The sequence below is a fragment of the Amphiprion ocellaris genome, chromosome 7 (assembly GCF_022539595.1).
Source record: "Amphiprion ocellaris isolate individual 3 ecotype Okinawa chromosome 7, ASM2253959v1, whole genome shotgun sequence".
NCBI classification, from domain to species: Eukaryota; Metazoa; Chordata; class Actinopteri; family Pomacentridae; genus Amphiprion; species Amphiprion ocellaris.
In genome coordinates, this window is record NC_072772.1 from 15,043,686 (window position 1) to 15,066,526 (window position 22,841).

Genomic DNA, 22,841 nt, shown 5'->3' on the forward strand with positions numbered 1-22,841 from the left:
TAAACAAACACAGCATTATTTATTGTTGCCCTGCTTCTGCTCATGGTTACATGGGGAACAGGACATAGCATTAGAGATCTTCATGATCTATTTAACTGAGTGAGGGCTTCTTTTTGAAGCCAGTAGGGCAGTAAAGCAATGCTGGCTTAAGATTTTATTCAGCTTGGTGCTTTAGGATAAGAGTGTGTATAGATCCCTTAGCTCGCTTCCCTCTCTCTCTCTTTTATGCAAATCATCGTACCGACCAGGAAAGTACGGTGTTTCTCTAACAGCAAACCCTGGGTGTCCCTGGAACTGAAGGCCCTGCTGAAGGAGAAGAGGAGGGTCTTTGGATCTGGGGACAAAGAGGAGCTGAGGAGGGTGCAGAAGGAGATAAAGAAGAAGATCAAGGCGGACAAGGCCAGCTACAGGACCAAGATGGAATCTCACCTGCAGGACAATAACACAAGGGAGGTCTGGAGAGACCTGAGATCCATCTCTGGTTACAGCAGAGGCCATGAGAGGGGAGCTGCAGCAGGAGGCCAGGAGTGGGCCAATGAGCTGAATCTGTTCTTTAACAGATTCGACTCTGCTCCCACTCCTCCCCCCTCTCATCAAAGCACCGACCAGCCAGCTCCTTCTTCACACCTCAGCTCTCTACCACCAACACCACCAACAGCACCCCTCCTCCCATCCCCGTCTTCTACCACCTCCGGACTCTGCATACAGCCCCATCACCCCTCCTCATCTCACCCCCCTCCACTACCATCACCCCTCCTCCTGCCACCCTCCCCCTGCCTCTCCATAACAGCTGATCAGGTGAGAAGTGAACTCAAAAAGATCAAGACCAGGAAAGCTGCAGGTCCTGATGGAATCAGCTCCAGACTCCTTAGAGACTGTGCAGACCAGCTCTGTCAGGTGCTGCTGCACATCTTTAACCTGAGCCTGAGTCTGGAGAGGGTTCCTCTGTTATGGAAGACTTCCTGCCTGGTTCCTGTCTCTAAGACCAGGAACCCCAGGGAGCCTAACCACTTCAGACCTGTGGCCCTCACTTCTCACCTGATGAAGACCATGGAGAGGATCGTCCTCAAGAACCTCCGTCCCCAGGTGAGCCAGTATCTGGGATCCACTGCAGTTCGCCTACCAACCGAACATTGGAGTGGATGATGCAGTGGTCCTACCTGCTGCACAGATCACTGACTCACCTGGAGAAACCCAGCAGCACTGTGAGGGTCATGTTCTTTGACTTCTCCAGTGCTTTCAACACCATCCAGCCTTCTCTGCTTAGGGTGAAGCTTGAAGGAGCGGGAGTAGACTGTCACCTGGCTGCTTGGACCATCGACTACCTCACCAACAGACCACAGTACGTGAGGCTTCAGGACTGTGTGTCTGATGTGGTAGTCAGCAGCATGGGGGCCCCACAGGGGACAGTGCTCTCCCCCTTTCTCTTCACCCTGTACACATCGGACTTCCACTACAACTCTGGGAGCTGTCACCTCCAGAAGTTCTCCGATGATACAGCCATTGTTGGGTGCGTATCTGAAGGGGACGAGCGGGGAGTACAGGATGGTCATCTCTGACTTTGTGGACTGGTGTGAGCGAAACCATCTGCAGCTCAACGCCAGTAAGACGAAGGAGATGATCGTGGACTTCCGCAGGAGGAGGACACCCCGGACTGCACCGGTGAACATCCAGGGTTTGGACATTGACATGGTGGACACATACAAATACCTGGGTGTTCACCTCAATAATAACTGGACTGGACACACAATACAGAGGTCCTGTACAAGAAGGGCCAAAGTCGTCTCCACCTGCTGAGGAGACTGAGGTCCTTTGGAGTGTGCAGGACTCTGCTCAGGACATTTTATGACTCTGTGGTAGCGTCTGCTATTTTCTATGCAGTGGTCTGCTGGGGAGCAGGGAGCACTGAAAGGGACAGAAAGAGACTAAACAGACTGGTCAGGAGGGCTGGTTCTGTCCTGGACTGTTCCCTGGACTCCATAGAGGAGGTGGGTGAGAGGAGGATGTTGGCAAAGCTCACATCCATCATGGACAATCCCTCTCACCCACTGCATGACACTGTGGGGTCTTTAAGCAGCTCCTTCAGCAGCAGACTGAGACATCCACCCTGCAAGAAAGAGCGCTATCGCAAGTCCTTCATTCCATCTGCTATAAGACTTTACAACATCAGCATCACTGGCTGATGTTAACATAAACTGGACTACATCATTACCACCCCAAACCATAAAATTTGCACAGACATTCTTGCACTGCACATCTTTGCACTTTTAAACTTTATTTTTATTTTTATTTTTTCTGTTAAAAATTTTGCCACCCTTGTATATATTGTAAATAAAACTGCTGTAACAATGTAAATTTCCCCTGGAGTGGGGAGAAATAAAGAACTTTATCTTATCTTTATCTTATCTTATTTTCTATAAAAAACACAAAGGGGATAAACTCTGACCAAGGTCCTTTTCATAGCCAAGTTTCACATAGGGCCAAGCTAATCAAGGCCATGTCCATTCCTCAGCTTACTGCAGCACTTTTCCCTCTCTGAGCAGGATGAAATAAATTCAGGTGGTGTCAGATATGGTCTCCTGAATAATCTGTAGGGAGGTAGAATAAGGCACTCAGAGGAGAATGGATTACTTGTCCAAGCTAAGTATGTGTGGCGCTTGCTCTACTGAGCATATTGATGTTACCTCCAAGACCCTGACTCTTCTTTTATCATGTTTGGCTCAGGCCAGTTTTTCTCTACCTTGCCTCTGATTCCTGCCTAATAGCATGACTGTATACCATCTGTCTCAGCTCAGATCGTGACGCCCATTCCATATTTGAATCAAACAAAAGATGACAGAGCTGCCTTGACTTGGCAGGGCTGGGCCGGTCTTTTTACAACTGCCTGTGACTTTTATACAGCAGGCTAAAAAAAGGGGTTAACAGAAATCAGCAAATAGGGTCAGCAGATGAGCTCCACTGCTTCTAATGACAGCATCATCTATCACTGTCATTTAAAGGCTCAGGGAGAAGAAGGCTTGACTCACTCTCAAGTTAGCCCCAGATGGCAGAAACTGGGCCCACAGTACAGTGAGAGTCTTGTTCTCTGGTGTATATATGGCAAGCAAAAAGGCAAGAATATCAGAAATACATACACAGAGCTGTTAATTCAGCAATATAAAGGAAATAGTCTTAAGAAAATATACGGCTATTAGCACAACAAACTTAAAAAATATCTGCTTTCTGAGGTCATGGTACGACCTCTACATTTACTGCTTATTGATTTTATGTGTCCAGTGCAACATCTGAAAACGTAAAAATTCTTTTAAATTGAGCAAAAAAAAAAAAGTATTTTTGTCACATTTGACATTTTCGCTGTCAACCTGTGTACGAAATAGACACACTCACAGTGCTGACGAGTGGATTCTGTGAAGGAGCTCTTTTACCCCACTCAGGGTATTCGCTTGTGAATATCATTTAGGCAGAGAAAAAAAAAAAAGAAATAATTTGGAGGCATTATGAAACACTCCACTTCTGGCTGTATTTTTACATTGTTTTGTATGATCATTATTCAAGCCTCTGTATTACAAGCAGACAGGGAGAGGGAGAAAGAGAGAATTGACCTCTTGATAACGTGGGTGGGCATTACCACATTGAGAGGTGGTTGACAGGTACAAAAGGCTTCAGCTTCCTCACAAAAAGTCGATTGGAGATTGAGAAAGCGACATCAACTTATTATGTAAGTGCACATTACAAGACAAAAAAAAACATGTTACCATAAAAATGCAATCTGCTGTGCAATTATAGATAGCAGCTCTGAGTCTATTTCAGAGAGAGGGATAGAGGCAGAAAAAGAGGAGGGAAAAAAGTTTGCTTGAAGCTTTCAATATTAGCATGCTTGCAGACTTTTATTTATCTGTATATAACAATAACAGTAAGATCCCACGCAGCATGACAGATCTATCATCACTTTTCTCCAAGCATTCGTCTGGATTTACTGTCAACACGACCCGATGAGTGAAATGCTCCCATGTGACAGCAAACAATTTTATTGAAGAACAAATACTCTCAGTGTGCCATAAAGGAGCAAGAGACATAAGGGACTGTCTGTGTTTGTTGCCTGCTGGTGACACCAAGTCAGCCATGAAAAATGTGTACATTTTAAATACATAACTAAAGAATGAAGGCAACAAGGTACATATTATCCGAAAATGGGCTTTGTGTTTGGTGAAGTCCTTTATGATAGCTTTTCTGCTGTCAGATGAGACTGTAATGAGCAGTGGTTTTGTGTAAAACTAGATAGGAGAGATTGAGATTGATTATGAGTGCAAATCCAGCCTTATAATCCATCACTCTCTTTCTCCATCTCTCTTTTTCCTGAGTGAGGAGGAGGAAGAAGAGGAGGAGGTGGCTAACTGTCCCACAATAGATCAAGTCGTAGTGTACAGTGGCTTTAATGTTAAGATTTTATAGTGGAGGTGGAGGGTCTGAACATTGGATGCCGGGGGTGGAGAGTATTATGGATGATGTCTTAGATCCTACTCTGGTGGTAAAAGGTTGTCTCTTTACTGCACATCTATTAGAGTGGATGCGCAGACTGTAAATAAAGATGGACGAACCCTCTGTGGCGTCACCCACAGGTTTACTGAAGCAAGGTTTTTGTGGTTGGCTGATCCAAAAATGAGCGAAATGGTGGAGTGTGAGTGGAGTTGAGCTGGGCCACGCAATGGTCTCTTGACCATGGATTGTTGTATGAGGGCACCCATGTGTTACTCAAACCTGTCACGCCCCTTAATTGTGCATAACTTAACCAAGTTAACAGGTGTGTTTTACACAAATTCTGCCTTGTACAGTTGTCATTTGCTCTAGAAACCAAAACCATTCATTGTGCAAGGCTGCAAATATGTTTACTTCTGCTTAAAAGTTAACAGGAGGGTCTGTGGAGATTGACTCACTTTTGGAGGCAGCCTCAAGTGGCCATTTGAGGAACAGCTTTGACACCTCCAGGCCTGGAAGTGGTCACTTGGTTAGATGTTGTAAAAATACAGTAGCCCTAGTTTCCGTATTACAGTGTGAACACATAAGTAGGAACTGAAAAACAACATGAACCAAAAGAATAAAAAATGGTGTGTTCTGATTGACAGTTAAATGTTATGTACCCTAATGCCTTAAGCTTAACAGGGCTAATCCAAAGGCCTTCATCGCTTCTTAAAACCCATTAATTTATTGATTCTGTTTACCCATTCACACTCACTCTTCCTTTGTGGTCTACTCTTTGTATTTAATATGCTTCAAGAGAATGTTCCCACATACGGCCAAATATACTCTAAGACCTTTAAAATCCTTGACACCAGTCTGTGAGCTGAGTGCCTACATGATCATGATACTTTCTGGCAAAGTTTGGACAGCCTGCAGAGAGACAGCTTCTGTGATGTGATGACGGCTGGGAATCTCACACTTGGGGTTCTGCACGCTGAGAAGGCGACAAAATCTCATATTATCAACAGCCCTCAATGGCTGGTCATTAGAGTCTCTGTTATTTTTACTTTCCACAGGTCGCCTGTGGACATTTTCAGTGGTTTCTCTGATGTTCGCTGCAAAGTTGGTTGTTGCTGTTTCCTGCTGCTAGTATTATCAAAGCCTTTTTAACTGACTTTAGGAGAGCAGAGCTTGCAGTCCGGTTTACTATAGTCTTTGTTGCTTTAAAAAAATGTCTCCATACTGCAGATATCTTCTCAGCCAATACACATAATGCTGCCATACATGAGCGCTAGATCAAGCTAATATTAGCATTAAGGGATATGCTAAAGATGTGGAAAAAAGTTTTAAAGGCTTTTAACAGTAAATGCCTTATTCTCTTTTGGAGTCTGTTCATACCAACAGTTGGATTATTGTTTTTACTGTATTCAGCATTGGAAGGTTAGCGTTATACGTGTTATCTTTTGCCCCCACCACACAAACCAGCACACAAACCCCTGTCTGTATATTCACATCACTCTGCCACTGTAGTGTGAAGTTGCCCGCTGCAGCATTCAGGTCAAGCAGCACATGTGAGGTCCTCTCCAGTGACACAAAATAAAATAAAATACTGGGTCTTGTGTTATAGAGGAACTGTACGCACTGCCGCCTCCAGACATCCAGTCCTCTAGGACAAGCAGACAGATGTACCAACAGACTGACAGACAGAGCGGTGCCAAGATAAAACTCCACCCTCTTTGGCACAACAGAAGAAGAACAGGATTGTCAAGTCACATTCAAAGTGAGCAGGGAAACCATCTTATACGGCAACCAGACAACCCGGAGATCTGCACATGCAGCCAGAGCAAATCAGTGCGTCCAGATATACACAAAAAAACATACACGGTGTGATTTATATTCTCTGCTATGTCTGGAGGTCATCCAGAAAGGGGCTACTTCAGCGGTTGGCAAAACAGAAATAGTGGTTGAACTACAACTACTATTCTGCCACAGTTGAGGCTCAGAACATGTCTGTGTGTGTCGCTGCCATCAGACAGAGTGTTGCATATTTATGCTACTTGTTATTTATCTCATTCTCTGTCAGAGATGGAGACTGACCTTTAACCTCAGTCAGACATATACCGTGGTCCCTCGTCTACCTTCCAGATGCCCCGCAATAGCCGAAAATCTGCCAAGTAGCGACCATGTTTATTTTATTACTCATATATATTTTAAGGCTTTATAAACCCTCCCCACACACCGCACAACACCGCAGAGCAACACCATGCGCAGCGATAAGAGAAATGGACAAAGCAAGATGCTGAATGCACGTTATACACGGGAGACAGAGGAGATTGATGCAACAGTCGCTGAGTCAATCACCTCAAATTATTATTTCTTATAGATTTTTTATATTGCTTTCAAATTTTTTAGGCCAGAAAATGCTTATTTTACCGCAAAAATAAGTGAAATAACGTAACAATTGCAGAGCCAGTCACTATGACTTAATGGTTGTGCTGCAATGCACCATGGGAGTTTGGAGTGTTGGGGGTTTAAATGTCATTGTTGGGGTTTATGTTAGTGTTACAGTGTTATTAGTGTTTGTATTTTATTGTGTTCTTGTCAGCCTAGTTAGTCTGGTTAAGTGTTACGTTGTCAGGATCGTGAGTGTAAAGTGTAGTGTATTTGATGACTTCCTGACAAATCTTCTCTAGTGCTGCTAGATGTTTGTGTCATGTAGAAAGTATCTTCAAGGTGTATGGGGTTTAAAATATAGATGTCCTTTCTCCAGCGCTGTTTTTGAGTGCAGTTCACCAAAATTATAGATATAATGAAATACCTGTATACCACAAAATCCCGTGGTATAGCGAAAAATCTGTGATACAGTGAGAGCGCGAATAGTGAGCGCGATATGGCGAGGGACCACTGTTTTTTTGTTTTTTTTTTAATAATAAAAAACAACTGATATATGTATTTGACTGATAACAGTTAAGTTGAACAAATAGTCAAAGACCAGAAATAAAACAAAGACATATAACAATGTATAGACACTGTAAAAACAAATACAAAATTTAATCAAAAAGAAAAAAAATGTAATGTATTTTTTTCTCTCTCTCTAATTTTCCAGATTTTCTATATATTTTTCCAAATACATGAAAATATCAACATTGAGACAGTGAATTTATATGTTAAATGTCAAATTACAATTAAAACTGGTAACTGTGAAGAAAGAATATGCAGCATTTCCTCTTTTTCAAAACATTGACTGCAAAGACTATTTGCAAATTTATAGTTATTTCACAAATATTTCATTTTTTTTTTCAATAGATGAAACATTTAAAAATCAAGTTTAGTACTATAATTATATATTTTCAAAAATAGATGCTATTAATGACAATTACCAGAAAAAGAAGAATTAGTTCTGTAGTTTTACATAGATTTGTTTGATGTGAGATATCAAATATAAATACAGAAGATTTCACAACAAAAATGCTGAATGAATGTGTTTTCATTCTATGTATAATATCTATAGGCATTGGTAAAATAAATAAAATATAATAAAGATATGTTTTTATGCTTGTAGATATCCTTCATTAAACCAAAGAAACAAAAAACGAAACACTTTTGTTCTCACTTGATCTTATGTAAAATTAAGCCTAAAAAAAAGTATTTTACTCATGTGAAATTACAGTTTTTGTTAAATGGTTATTTACTGTTCTTTTTTTAGTGCCCCAGCTGCCAGAAATTTACCCTTTTAATTTTTATTCTTATTTATTCATTTTACTTGATTTTTTTTTTTTTTTTTTTTTTACAGTGTGGGCCCCGATTTCAGGGACTGGTGTCAATTTAATTGTATTTTATATTTTAGCATGCTGTTCACGGTCTGTTACAGTACACTGACAAAGCACATCACAGACCAGACAGCTGTGTGTCTATATACTACTAAACTGTGCATCTGTAACCTGCCACATTATGAAACTGGCTCTGCTTAACCAGTCTGGGCTCAGCTGACAGGTTTATTTTGCCTAACTAGTCACAACACAGCAGACGTCTGTGATGCAAGCTCTTGTGAAAAGTTTGCAGTAGTAACAAATATTGTGCATTCTTTAGTGTTATTGAACAAATCATCATCTGCTCTGGAGCTGTGCATCAATGCGTGATGTCTGCCACCTTTTCGTTTGCTGCAGGCCACTCGATAAAAACGGGAGCACATTTATTGACCTTTATTAGATTTCTTACATGCAGCTGAACATACGAGATTACTATTTGTGTCTCGACTGCAAACCGACGCACGCTTTTCTTTTGTTGTTTTACCATTATTAAAATGTCTTTTCCAAAAATGTGAAAGAAAAAGGTTGCAATCCCCTTCTAGTGTCATGTCATTGCAATGACCTTTCCGCTTGTTTTCTGTGCAGGACTTGATACGTGACTTCCTCAACAGACTTATGACTCAGCTTGGACTCAAAACACATCCTTATTCTACCTGTGTTTACTCCACTGTGATTTTATAGCCTTCTAATGAAAAGCAAAAAAAAAAACAAAAAAAAAAAACAAGCATAAACTTCATAAAACCTGATAATAAAAACTCCCATTCATTTCTTCACATCTTTCCTTTCCATCACAGTGGCAGCATATTTACACTGGAATCATAATGCTGTGTCACTTTTAATGAGCTCACAGCAAAAACAAATACTGCACTAGCATAAAATGTTCCTTTGGCTGCCTGTGAGGAAACAGTGTTGGCATGTTAGCCTTTAAATCAGCTGAGCTGGCTGACCTTTCGGGCTATGCAACAGATACACAGAACCACTTAGCATAAAGTGTTGCGAGTTAGTCTGTGTCTGTTCTTTGTTATACTGTTGGGTTTTTTTTTTGTTTTTTTTAACCATTGTTCACAAGAAAATGATGCATTACATGTCGCTTTTTCCAGCCCGAAGCATCTCTGCAGAGGAGGAACGGGTGGAAATCGTCACGTGGAGGCTGTGCCCACATGAGAGTCAGGAAATGGGGCTTTATGTAGGAAAAAGCAGAACTAGCAAAACTCACACTGGAGAAAAGCCGCTTATCTTCTTTTTTTTTTTTCTGCCTCACTCTTCTTATTTCCTACTCATTCTCCCGGTTCCCATGGCAGTGTTGTGTTTGCATGAGCACCTGACTCACAACAGCTCTCTGGGCTGTGGGGGTGTTATCAGCGAGCCAAGCCAGATGCCCTCTCCCTAGGTAGCCGGCTACATACTGTACCTCTTCTGCCTCTTCCCACACAAACCGTACGCTGGCCTCTGTACACGTCACACTGTAGAGCCACATTGTGTGTCTTCATTTACGTTTAACAACAACAGGAAAAAGGGGGGGGAAGCCTCAGGTGTTTTCATTAGATCACTGTGTGACTCAAGGGAGAAAACTCACACCACCAATTTCTTCTCTGCCTTTTTTTTGTTGTTGTTGTGGCATGTGCACATTAAATGAAAGTGTTCCAGCTCTTGATCCTTTGGTGCAACACTCACCGGCGTACGAGTCATACCAAGGTCTTCTTTTTTTTTTAAAAAACTCAATTTCAATGCATTTTCATTTTGCAAAGTGTCATAAAATGAAATAGAAAGCTGTATTAGATACACTATTGCCATGTTGCTGTGCAGCGTGTGCAAAATTCTCCTGCGATCTCGCAGAGGATCATGACTTCTAAGTAGAACACAACTGCTTTAAAGTAAGATGTTACACTGGCAGACTGAGAGCGCTGTGCAGAGAGCAGATGGTCTAATGAGATATACTGTAATAACAATCACACTGTCAGTGCTTCTGCCTGCATGAGGCTGCACTTACATCGTGGCAGAGCAATCATCACGGACCACGTATTTCTCGATGAAATGGCTGCATTGTAAAATCAAACCCAGTGCTTTCGGGGTCATGGTGTGCTGGGGGTCTGCCTGAAAGTTCAAAGCTATGCATTTCAAATGAATCTTATTGTTTAGTGCAGCTTCGGGCTCATTAGGTCACCGTAATGTGCATAAATGGGCTTGTAGGGCTCAGTTGGTAGAGGACGGTGTAATCAGTAACAGGGTTAGGAGTTTAATTCACACAGGAGCTAGCCAGGCTAAAAATATATGTACTCATTGTACCGTAAGATTTTGTGGTTAACAGCACTGTGCATAACAGCACGGTAGCAAACTGAAACACCCTGTGGGCTTGAGGGGTTCAAAGGTGTGCTTACAGTAGAATAGAGTCACCTGAAAAGTCTGACCTGATTTGCAGTTGTCATATAAACAGCCCGCAGATCCACACAAACCCTGTTCAATTATGTAACTCCCTGTTGTGTAAGGGAAGTGAGCATAGGCTGCTGAGCGTGAAGTGACAGGACTCTTTCAACACTTCTCATGTTGCTGCGTAAACAAATACATATTAACAGTCCAAATAGTTTCAGCAGATGACTAGTTATTATTCTGAGGTGCTACAACATGTAAACCGGTTTGAAGTGGTTTTACACTGGAGGTTAATTAAGCACATGTGCATGTACAGTATGTGTGAAATCATGTGAATAATGAATGTGAAACTTGTGCTTACGCGCTTTAAAAAAAATGTTTCAGCTCATGAGGAGGGGGTTGGTTTTATAATGACAGACAATACCCCTCGGCACACATAATGGATGACTCTCTGAACTGAAAAGATGACAACAACTGACAATTCTAGTGAGCTGAATAAGACAGGAAGGTGTTTGTTTGTGGTCTTTACCCTGCTGCAAACAGAACTGCCCTCTAAATAGGCAATATGGAGTCAAAACACATGGTTTAGGAAACACAACGTATAGCTCAGTCGTACAGGAACAGAATCAGTCTGTGGTAATAAAAGCATCCCCTTATATTCGTGTAGTGTGTTTGGCTAAAACATTGCAACATAGCATCACACTCCCAGTTTAGAGATGCCTGTCTTACAATCTGACCTTGACAATTTACATCACGACTCAAAAGACAACGCTGCACTTAAGTGTGATAACACTTGAGATTTTAGCTCAGAGCAACAGAACACATCCGAAACAGAATATCAGAAAAGTGGTGCAATAATTAAGCTGCTCTCATTAATGTAATTATCAATAATAGTCCTTGCTGTAGTGGCTGCATTCCAACATTTACTGCACTTCCCTGTTATTAAAAATACAGCAAATGTCCACTGTCACTCTGACCTCACAGGATGAGCTGCCCTCCGTCACAGCCGATGCTGTACCACCATGTGAGGAGGTGCAGTTCATGAATGCCAAAGGCCCAATTCCATTCATGTCAAGTCTAATAGAGGGCATGTGTACAGGGAGTAGAAACCATCATTAACATCTGTCACCAGCAGCAAATGTATGTTAGTCATAATGAGTTAATAGCATTGTGCAGTTTGCTGGTTGTCCAGATGTTCGTACTGCACATGTGTTCCCTAGCATGTGCACTAGCGCTAGTTTTACTGTTAATGTTACCCCCGGCACTTTAAGACGGGCTGCTGCATGACTGCACCATGTGCAGCAGTACCTGCTGTACGTAAAGCCTGCAGTAGAGGCTCTCTGCCATCTAGTGGTGAACAGAGAGGCTCAGGTTAATCTCAAACAAACAGCAATATTCTGCTGGTTCACTCCGAATAGCTGATGCGAGCGCAGACATTTCCAAATGTACGTAAGCACAGATAAAAAAGTATCAGTCAAATAAGAATCAAATGCAATTCATGTTGGTCACTTTTTAATTAAAAACGCATCTCATTCTGTACATTACAAAATATCCAGTGGTACCATATGTATTTTAAAAAAACATTGAAATAAATTAAATGACTGAGACAATTAATGTAATCAAAATGTAACAAATGAGCAAAAATACAGGTATTTCCAGTCCATGAAATCTGAAAGCAAAGTGAGCCTAAATTCGTACGTTTGTGAGCAATCCATCTTCCATTTATTTAGCTAAAATGTATAGTAAAAGCAAATCCCCCCAGCCTCTAAAAATACCTCTGTGCTGAAGAACAGATTTTAAATAAAGAAGAAATAAAATATCTGACTGGAAAATGAACCTCACACCACAGTGAGCGTACAGGAAATAATCAAGACTTACTGTACCTCTGGACAAAAGGTCCCCCATCTGAGCTGAAAACATAAAATGCTTGATTTCTGCAATGTGCCAGCAAGAAATCCCACCATACCATCACAAGGACTTAAGAACAGTATCAAAGTCTAGAATTGTCCAAGATCAAACGTAAACAGATGTAACTTGTTTGCCAGAACTGGGTTAACACAAACACACAACCGGGTCACCGCATCATCAGTAGCGTCCTCTGAATTCAGTTTTGTCACTCAAAACCGCAAAAGTTATGCAAAATGTTGAACCACATTACCAAATTTTATGCCAAAGGAGCACCTGTTCAAAGCAGTTAAACCACTTCCCATGTGCCACAGAGGTAAACGTTCCTCGCCGTGTCACCACATAATGATTTACTGCAACAGCACAATGTTCCGTGTTCCACCACAGAAGGCACATTAAGATCTGATACAGGTCAAATGACCTAAAACAAATTCAAACACAATTTGGTGTAGAATTATTTTTTTGGACTGAACTTAGCCGGTGGACAATGTGTATCATAGATGTGGGTGCAGGTACAAAATGGCTCCTGAATCCTCCAGTTTTTTTAAGGCTTCAGCTTCATGATTGAGGTCGTGGTAAGAGTTCTGCAACATAGAGAAACAGGAGCATCAGCATTCAGAGAATCCAACCTGGTCCAGCATGCATTTCTGAACATAAACTATAGATGACTCCTACACACCTTCATAGACTTCATGGTGTCGTATCCATAGTAATGGATGGGGTGTCGTTGGCTCTTTGAGCTCGGGTATCCAAATCCAGCTATGTGGACCACATCACAGTAGTTGAGAGCAACAAAGACAGCGAGGATACCCGTGGTAGGATGCACTGGCTGCTGAAACAAACAATACTGTCAGTGTCTCCTAACTTATGTGCATGGTTTGAGCATTTCTGACATCTGATATGCCAAAAAAACAGCTTCAAGATTTTGTCATTTTTCTACAAACAAAATGATATGCCATCAGAATCACAAAATTGCACTCCCATTTATATTTCTTGCATTAAAATCTGTTACTGAGTATGCTGTGATGATAAATAGACAGAGTTCCAAAATTTGCACATGCATATTATGATTTCTGCTAGTCAGATAACAGAAGATATGAGCATTTATGTAAAAGAGCTAAATTTTCTATCTGCTGTGTAGTAAAAGCTACAGTTGGCATTAACGCCATACAGTCCATGATAAAGACTTAAATGAGGTCTTGTATTTCACCAATAGATGGCAGCAGAGGGAAACACAAACAAATGCTGCTGATCTTCCCTTAACAAGACTCTCCATGTGCAGAATTCAGTCAACTAACTGCTGCATTACCTCATTTATGATACTTGCAAAACTGTGGCAATAACAGCTTTTGATTTCTACCTCTTGTTCCAACAAAGTTTAAATTTAATGTAATGTACATTTACTTTAACTTAATGGGCGCTTTAGGACGGATAGCTAAACCTCAACATTGAGAAGTTGACTATCATGAAATCATTTCTTTATGTTGTATTTTCAACAGTAGGCCAATCTCCATCATTTCTACTGTGAATAATGAGGGTTTCTCACCATCTAAATGTAATTCTTTGCTGCTATATTCAGTGACAAGGTTAACTAACATGATGTGGAATATACCGTCACTTTACTGCTTTAATGCAGTGCATTTAGTGCAATAAATCCATTCAGCACAGCAGCATCCTCTGTTGCCATCTGTACCTGCACCCTTGCACTTCCCACTAGCAGCATTCTAAAGGTCTTTGTCTCTGACAAGCAAGTAAGCGTCATCCTGTAGTCTGGGTGTTTTCCAGAGGCTTACTCACCACAAACTCCTCTGAATAAAAGCACTCGATGTCAGTAACAAGTAACAACTTTAGGCCAATTTCACAATTGATGTTGCTGAGAATAGTGCTTGAGAAAGGTTTTACCTTCTGCTAAAACTGTTGACATGTTCAGATTTCAATAGTTTAAGAGAGCACTTGGAGCAGTAGCAAAGTGCCCTGACACATCTACTGCTCAGACACTTCAATGCTGATACCAAAGGCAAAGATATAAGAATAGACTAGAACAAAAAAACCTGCTGCTTTTGAGGTTGTCTGCTTATTGAAAGTTTTTACTGTGCTTGTGAGGTCAGTGTAGTGAGACGATTTTTGTCTCTGTATGTGTTATGCAGACGGCATCTCAAAAATCTGAAGTGCTACTAATGGCATCAGTGACGAGACAGCACACAACTGAGACACAAGCAAGCAGAGAAAACAAAAAAAAACTAACAAAAATAATGATTGTACTGAATTTTGCAACAACACCTATGTTTTGATTTGATACTGTTACTTATTCACCACAGAAAAAACTGTTTTTTTAAAGTATTAATTTTGTCTAAAAATCTGTTCTGAGAATGGATGGACCATCTTAGCGGAGACACTGAAACATAAACATTCAAAGGCAAAATGATATTAACTCTTTAAATCAGAAAAAGAAACTACCAGGACTATTGAAAGGAATGTTATCTTTTAAAAAAATAACAGCATTTATCAGAGCCAGAAACTGTAAAAACAGAATCATGAGATGTTCAACTTTCCAAAGTTTCTTGTTTCTCTGCATTATCGGTTACACGTGTGATTACTTCAGTTATGTTTATGATTATGTGAATTACAAGTTCTCTAAATTAAACTTTCATTTATACTTTCTTTAGGATTTATGGTATTATAACTATGCTGTACGGCACAAAAAGACTTTTCTAAGTTCCTCTGTTTCCATGGAGATGCAGAATTGCAGTGAAAAAAAGTGATACACAATTGACAGACGATGGAAAAATCATGACTGAAATCATGCTCATGCCATCTCTAACCAGAATAAGCTGCACAAATCTGACAAGAAAAAAAATCTACATGACTGGGGCTTCCTCATGGCCTAAAGGTTTACATCTTTAGCTCAATCATTCCGGCCAGGGGATACGAATGCATGTCATTCCTGATCTCTCTTGCAACTTCTTTCCTGTCATGTCTCTACTGTCAGCGACTTAATGACAGCATTAAATGCCCCAAAAATATCTGGATTGCCTGAATGCTTTTGCTTTTAACATACATGTCTACTGTCACGGCCCCTGGTAGCTGTGTACCTGATTTTTTGTGGTGCACCCTATGTGGCCTCTGTGTGTAGACTTCTGATTATAGCTGACTATAGAGCATCTCCAGACCCCACCTGTCTATCATTTTGGATGTTTGGTCTGGAGCTCCAGTCTCACACTCCAGCCCTAGTTCCTCTCCCCCAACTGCCTTCCTGGCTGATTGGCCCACCATCCTGTTTTTCCCTCCAATCAGAGTGCAGCAATTCCCACACCAGAGTATAAATCTGGAGCACAACTGTCAGTCGGGGGGCTATGATTCAATGTGACCATCTCGCCTCGGAGCCACTTGGTGTCTTGTGTTTGACGTAAATATGCATCTTCAGCCTACAGCTTGGAACCATAAGTAATGAGTTACTTGTTGTCTAATGTTTACTGTAGCCACCGAAAATCATTACTTGTAGCTCTGTGTGCGTATGTGTTGTACCGAGGCAGTCATTTGTTTAGCTTGTCCATTGCAGCTGGACCCATTTAATTACTTTTTGTTAGCTCTGCTAGGAGCAGGGGTGTTGCTAACATGTCTTTAAGTTTGGAAGAGGAGTTTAGTTGTGTTCTTTTGGTATTTTGTCATAGCAAGGTTGGCTTTTTTTCTAAGTATACATTATTTTCAATTTCTTTCTTCACTTCCAGCCATGATTGTGCTGTTTGGGTGTAGATCTTAATGCTGCAGAGAAAAGTAAAAGTGCAACAGGAACAAAAAATCCCAAAAAATGTTGCAAGTTTGCAACTCTGTCAGCCCTCTTTTGGTTTTATTCGGTTTGTTGATTTAGCAATGCCTACCAGCCCTGTTTTCTTGAAAATATTTTCCTTCTTTTTCTTAGTTAGGTCACTGAGCAATAGTTTACTTTACCAAACCAACAACACCTGGTTTTATGTTCTTCCTTCAACTCAAGCAGAGCTGGGAGGTAACGCCTACAATTTATGAGACGGAACTACTTCATAAAACTGCAGCAATGTTCCTGACCAAAACCAAATAAAGTGAGTTCACAAATCACCTCAATTAAGTTTCTTCATTGGCCGCCTGTAAGCATTAGAATCAGATTTAAAGCACTCCGAAAATTCCGCTCCTCAAAGTTTATGTACCAAACACGATAAATTTAGCTGACTCTAATTCATTGCTGCTTGTTCCAAGACTAAAGCCCACAGTGATGCTGAATTGGCTATTTATTTAAAGTATTCAGGCCTCTTGCTAATTACAGTGAATCAAGTGAGTCTTTTCTGACAACAATGAACGGAAAAATGACCCAGTAAAAACAAGTCTCTACAAAAATATGAAACATTTATCCATGTTTCCTCCTGTTGTTAGCAGAAGCCTGCTGAGCACCCAGAACTGTCCTAATTTGCTGTGGAAAGATCTGCACATCTAGATAGTGATCCATTTTTTTTTTTCTTCCTTCAAACACACCTGTGATCTCTCTTCGATTTATATTGTTGGTGATGAAAATAGCAAATATACAATGAAGGCTTATGGGTGTGTTATAGCGAAAGGTGAAATCAATGTTGGTAGTATAAACATGGCAAAGTCCAATAGGAGGGTTGAATATTTACTGGTACTGTAACTGGTATTTATTATCACAGATGTACAGCTTCACATGTACTTCCAAAGTGAGGACTATATATATATATATGTATGTATGTATGTATGTATGTATGTATGTATGTATGTATGTATGTATGTATGTATGTATGTATGTATATATATATATATGTATATGTATGTATGTATGTATGTATGTATGTATGTATGTATGTATATATATATATATATATATATATATATATATATATATACATATATAAAACAAACTTCGATGTGCAGTGTGGGTCAGGAGATACCCATTTTCCATTGGATTTGGGTGACTTTTGACCCATGTTATGCATCAGAGGGTTAAGACATACACTGACTAATTCCCACAACTAGGGACTTTTACCCCGCAAAGCCCTACACAAGAGAAATAGATAGTTATTAACCTGAAAATAGTTCTAAAGTATATTTTCCTATGGTTTCCGGTCTTGTCACTTAGGATCTCCCTTTGCAAAAAAACAGAAACAATAAAGAAAACAGATTATCTGACCCTACGGACATATTTTTCTTGTTTGAGGAAAAACAAGAAATAAAAGTAACACAAGATTTAAGGGGATGAGACATGTTTGTTGTTATGTCCCTGGCTGGCTCTGTCTGTGCTCAGAGATTTCCCTCTGTTGTTTGCCACTTCTCATATAACTCTGTCAGTGATTATCTATGTTCACAGAGGCAAGAAGAAGAATCATTTCCACATGACCTGGAGTCAGATAAAACTTTCTCCATCCCTTCCCCAAAAAGCAGTAAACTTCCCCAACTGCCTTTGTATGTCTTACTCCTCCTCAGCTTTCCATGCTATCATCAAGTTTCTTTTGTGAGAGCCCTGTCTGCAAGGAAATTTCTGGTGCATTTACCAGAGTTTATAATGACCTACTTCCAATATTTTCTCCAGCTAGAGCTTACCGGTTGCACACACCACCGATTTTAACCAAAATTGTAGGTCCTATGTCATTTGAACACAGATACTGATGTAAATTACTTACATTTTAATGTCATCCTAATGAGTGGTGATGGTAAAATCCACAGCCATATTTGTCTTTGACATTGTCTGGAAACAAATAACAGCAGTCTCCAAAGCTATTTTTAACTTTTTTTTCTTCCTTTGACATTTTACAAAATACTCATATTTGCTTTCTTTCAGAACGTTTGTCAAAATGACTGATAAAACTCTCACAACTATTTGTTTAGTTTGAGGCTTCAGTTTAATGTAAAGACCAGAAACAAGGTGAATCGGACAGATTTCAGTAGCAGTCTTCATGCTAAGTTAAGATGGCTAGCTGCAAGCTCCAGCTTCATATTCAGACAGATTTGAGAGAAGTGTCAATCTCCTCATGTAACTCTTAGCAAGAAAGTGAAGTGTCGCATTATTGTTTTACAGACTCCTAGAGATGAGGCTTTTATGCTTCCAACAATTAAAACGTATAATTAAGCACATGAAGTGTGCATGCACTGTGGTATTTAGGGTGACATTTCCACATAAATACAAGTCTTTTGCTACGAGCTGCATTTGAATCATTGCAGCAGCCTACTTGAAAATACAGAATAGCAATGCTCTGCCCTTTCAGATCTATGCCAGTTACATTAGGCCAAGCGTTGAACCTACAAGACCTTCACAAAAGCACAGTTTGGCAAAGATGTGGAGGGATGTATCAGGTCAAATACAAGTGTGCAAAACAAAGGAATCTCAAGACTGCAAGCACTTCAGCAGCAGCACTCAGATGCTGAAGAGACTAAGAGAGCTCTCTACTTCTGGCTTCCCTGAGAGATGCGTGAAAGAAAGCATAAGCACATGTGTACATGGCCGTGTGTGTTTATCTGTGTGTGCATGTTGCCCGGCTTCGCTGCAGTGAAGGTTAAATTTTAGCAAAATAGAGGTCTCTGTAAACAAATGCGGGCTCTACTGTAGTGATGCAGCCTTGATAAGAAACTGAAATGGCTTTTTTTTGCCGTTGCACTGAGCATGACTAGCTTTTTTTCCTTTAATTCAGATGAGCACCCCGCAATGGGACACAGCTGACATTCTGTGTGTACTAGCCTCATGTGGTCGCCAGCATACAGGCGAACACCAGAGCTCTGCAGCAGCCCGGCGCATAGTTTGGACCTCGGCCCGTGGATCCTTGGTGAGAGGGGGCGAGGTGGGGGCTGCACATTGTCGCCACTGCGCAACACAAACGTGTGCTTCGGGAAACCGGTGCGAGCGTAGTTGCTAGTGGTATGAATGCGCACACATAAGCCAGAGAGGAAGGAAAGGGAAGGAAAAGAGTGAAGTGGTTGCATGTGTTAGAGTTCGTGTGGTTTGATTGCATCTGTTGAAGGGGTCCATGTCTATCCGGCAGGGTCATTAACGAAGGGATGGTGTGCAAAGAGGAGGTCTGCTACGGTCAGTACCCCTGCTGGGATTTGGCATATGAGGAATACCAATAGGAGAGCCACGAGGAAAAAACACAAGAAGATTGATGACAAGACAGAGCGTGACAGAAAACTGCCTTTTCTTGTATGTTCACTATTAAGAAAAATGATGGTTAGAGCCCTGAATAGAGGTAATTCAGTTTCTGTTTCTGTTTTAATCGTGCAAAACTTAACTGCCTCTAGGCCCCAGTTCTCCCAACCCGTAATCCCACCACCTCTCCTCCTCCTGCCCACCTTCCACTCCCCCTGGCCCTTTCCATACAGTCTGTGCAGATGGTGCAGATGGTGCAGAGCTCCTGTTGGGTGAGCACGCTGATTGTCTGTAGGACCGCGGCCTTCCCACTGCTCACTCTTCTCATGCACCAACCAGTTGTGTTTGTACTGCGGTCCAAAAGGGTAACACCCCCGTCACTCTTTGACAAAAAGGACTCGGTAGAGGGGAACAAGCAGAACCAAAACAAAACTTGGCTCGGGCCCACGTCAGGGACGATCCCCAACAAACACGCAACAAGCCCCTCTTGGCAGATGGGATGCAACGGGCCAGTAAAAGCTTCATTCTGCATGAGCTGTAGTCCAAGTCGAATCCCTGGGTGTTTCAAAATCATGCATCATGTTTTCTCATTGCACAATCGCTGCTCTGTCATGAGTTAGTTTGTGGACGTGTTTCCTCTTTTGTTTGTTGTGCTATGATGAAGTTATCTTGCCTTTCATTTACTTTATCCTTTGCTTTCAGATTTCACTCAGCCAAAAGCCACAAAACATGCTCAGCGAGGATCAAGTAAACCTTGAAATCGGGAGAAAACAGTGAAGGTCTCAACTCTGGACATTTTCCTGAAAAAACAGCAATAATTAGCTTTGCAGGGAAGGAACACTGCGACTGTCGTTTGTCTAGAAACAGAGCATCTGACTGAAATTTATACAATATTTTGGCTCTCCTTCAAAAGCCAATTATTTCACAGAGATTTACTGTGCAGCCGAGAAAACATGTGGCACTTATCTTGTAATGAGATGCTAGAATGTCAAGCAGAAGCTAATCTTCATCATGTTCTGTGGTAATTGGATCCACAAAACTGCTACTGACCTTCAACATTTCACCTACTACATTTCAAGAGAAATGCCTTTTCCAATAAACTGTTTATCACAGAGCTCAAGACATATCACTGGAGGAACTGTGGCTAATCAGTGGATGCTCCATCCATCCTTGTTAACATTCATGTGGGGAGCAGTGAAGGGCAAAAATAGGGGGAAAAAAGGGAGGTATGAGAGAAGGAACAAACAGGCAAGGATGTTCTGGTCGGGATAATTGCAGTTGAGGATGCCAGAAATGCTCAATATTGCAACACAGGAGAACTGCCACTGCGATTACAGAGAAACATTTATAGATTGAGAAAGCTAACGATTTGACTGGTTTGATTAGGGATAAGGCTGCAATTTGGTTTGAACTAGAACCAACAATTCTGCTTCAAAAATTGTGATATCCTCACATTCAGGCTCAAGATTCTTAAAACAGTCAAGAGGAAAGGGTTACTCACCTGTTTGCTCTTGGGGTGCAGAGGGATCTGGAGCAGTCTATCTGCAGTCTGCTGCAAAAAGTGTGGGTCCAGCACTCTGATTTTGCTGACGTCAGCCAACCAGATTTGGGGAGGAGGCTTCCAAAAGCCTTTCCTGACCTGCAACGCACATATAAACAGACAGAAAGATAACAGGCGGGATGTTAAGCAACAGAAAGGAACAAAAGGACAGAAAGTAAAGCAAAAGATTGCTATTTTTGTTTGGCAAAATGAGTTCATTTACCCAAACAGAGATGCAATTGAACCTATGACTCTCTCATCTCTGGAGGCAACTAAATCGATGTGCAAATTAGTGGGTAATGACCCTGCAACTATTAGCAGTAGGAGGCCGGAGGTGCCGGGAGCAACAGAGTGAAGGATGTCTGGGATGGAAACTACATTTAACTCTGAAGGGCCTTGGCGTCACTGAAGTCGAACCTTTTAAGTATTTGTTCCTGATATGGATGACTGACAAGAGCTGGAAAAGAAACTAAACAGTGTGTTTATGTGAGGCCAAGAGGGATAGAAAGAAAGTGAGACAGAGGGATGGATGTGTGTGTGTGTGTGTGTGTGTGCTTTTGTGTGAGAGAATGCATTCTCACACACATCCTGTACCCTCTTCTCATTATAGAGGATCTCTTTGAGCCACCGCAGGTCTTGCTGTTTGAAAGGCACCAGGACCATAAGTGTGCCGGGCTCATTGTGCAGTCCAGGGTTGTAGGAGGCCGACTCGGGGTAAAAGAACCTCATGGTGGTCTTGTTCCCCACATCTTCCTCATAGCCTCTCACTGGGGCATCATTCAACCTGAGGCAGGGACACAATTCTATACTTCAGACACACAAAGAATATTCAGGGCTCTTTCATTAAGGATTAACATTTCTGCAATAATTCATGCAGAGGTTTTTTTTTTTTTGTTTAATCGTATTCTCAAATCATAACTTTCTAACTTTAATGCTTTAGTAAATGATTTCAATTCTGACCAGAAACATACTCAGAAATATTATTATTATTAGTAGTAGTAGAAGTAGTAGTAGTAGTAGTAGTAGTTTATTTAAAAAGGGACCATGTAGAATATTAAACATAAATGTTTCCATTTGATGTATTGCACCAGAGTTAGCTTTAAGCTAATTTCCATCTGCAGTCCCTTGGCAGGTCACAATGCAAACATCACAACATTAAAATGTTACAAAAAAGTACATGACACAGTGAAACAAAACATTATACGCACACAGACACATTCTTAAAAGCACACACGTACACACACACACACACAAATGCCAATTAAAACGACATTAATGGTTGCAGCTCTGAGTGTCCTTATGCAGGTTTTTCAGTTTGTTTTTAAAAGTGCCGATAGAAATACAGTTGTTAATGTCATCAGGCAGGGCATTCCACTGAGTTGCAGCTTTTACAGAAAAAGCTGACTGTCCAAAGGTGGTGCGTCGAAAAGGTATTGAACAGTCAGTGGTAGAAGATATCCTCATGGATTTTATGGATTGTGCCGAGCAGTACTGAACGAACTGGTGCAGCGGAGGAGGGGCCAAACCTTTTAAAATTTTAAAAAACAAGACACATATTAAAAAATAACTTCAAATTTTCAAAGCTGAGAAGATGATGCTTATCTAAAATCCTGCAATGGTGGTATTTCATGGATTTTTTGTC

The 22,841-nt window shown here is 41.1% G+C and overlaps 1 protein-coding gene across 2 annotated transcripts in view; it reads right to left on the reverse strand.

The window, feature by feature from the left end:
- Positions 1–12,129: 12,129 nt before the first annotated feature.
- Positions 12,130–22,841, reverse strand: part of st3gal4 (ST3 beta-galactoside alpha-2,3-sialyltransferase 4) — a 28,315-nt gene continuing 17,603 nt past the window's right edge. Inside the window, exons 9-12 of one of the 2 annotated variants that reach the window (XM_035948609.2) lie at positions 21,785–21,983; positions 21,161–21,298; positions 13,219–13,368; positions 12,130–13,123 (exon numbers count right to left, since the gene is read on the reverse strand). In XM_035948609.2, coding sequence (XP_035804502.1) covers positions 13,034–13,123; positions 13,219–13,368; positions 21,161–21,298; positions 21,785–21,983 — 577 coding nt within the window. In that variant the 3' untranslated portion in view covers positions 12,130–13,033. The remainder of the gene's footprint in view (positions 13,124–13,218; positions 13,369–21,160; positions 21,299–21,784; positions 21,984–22,841) is intronic. The other variant, XM_055012365.1, reaches the window with a different exon arrangement.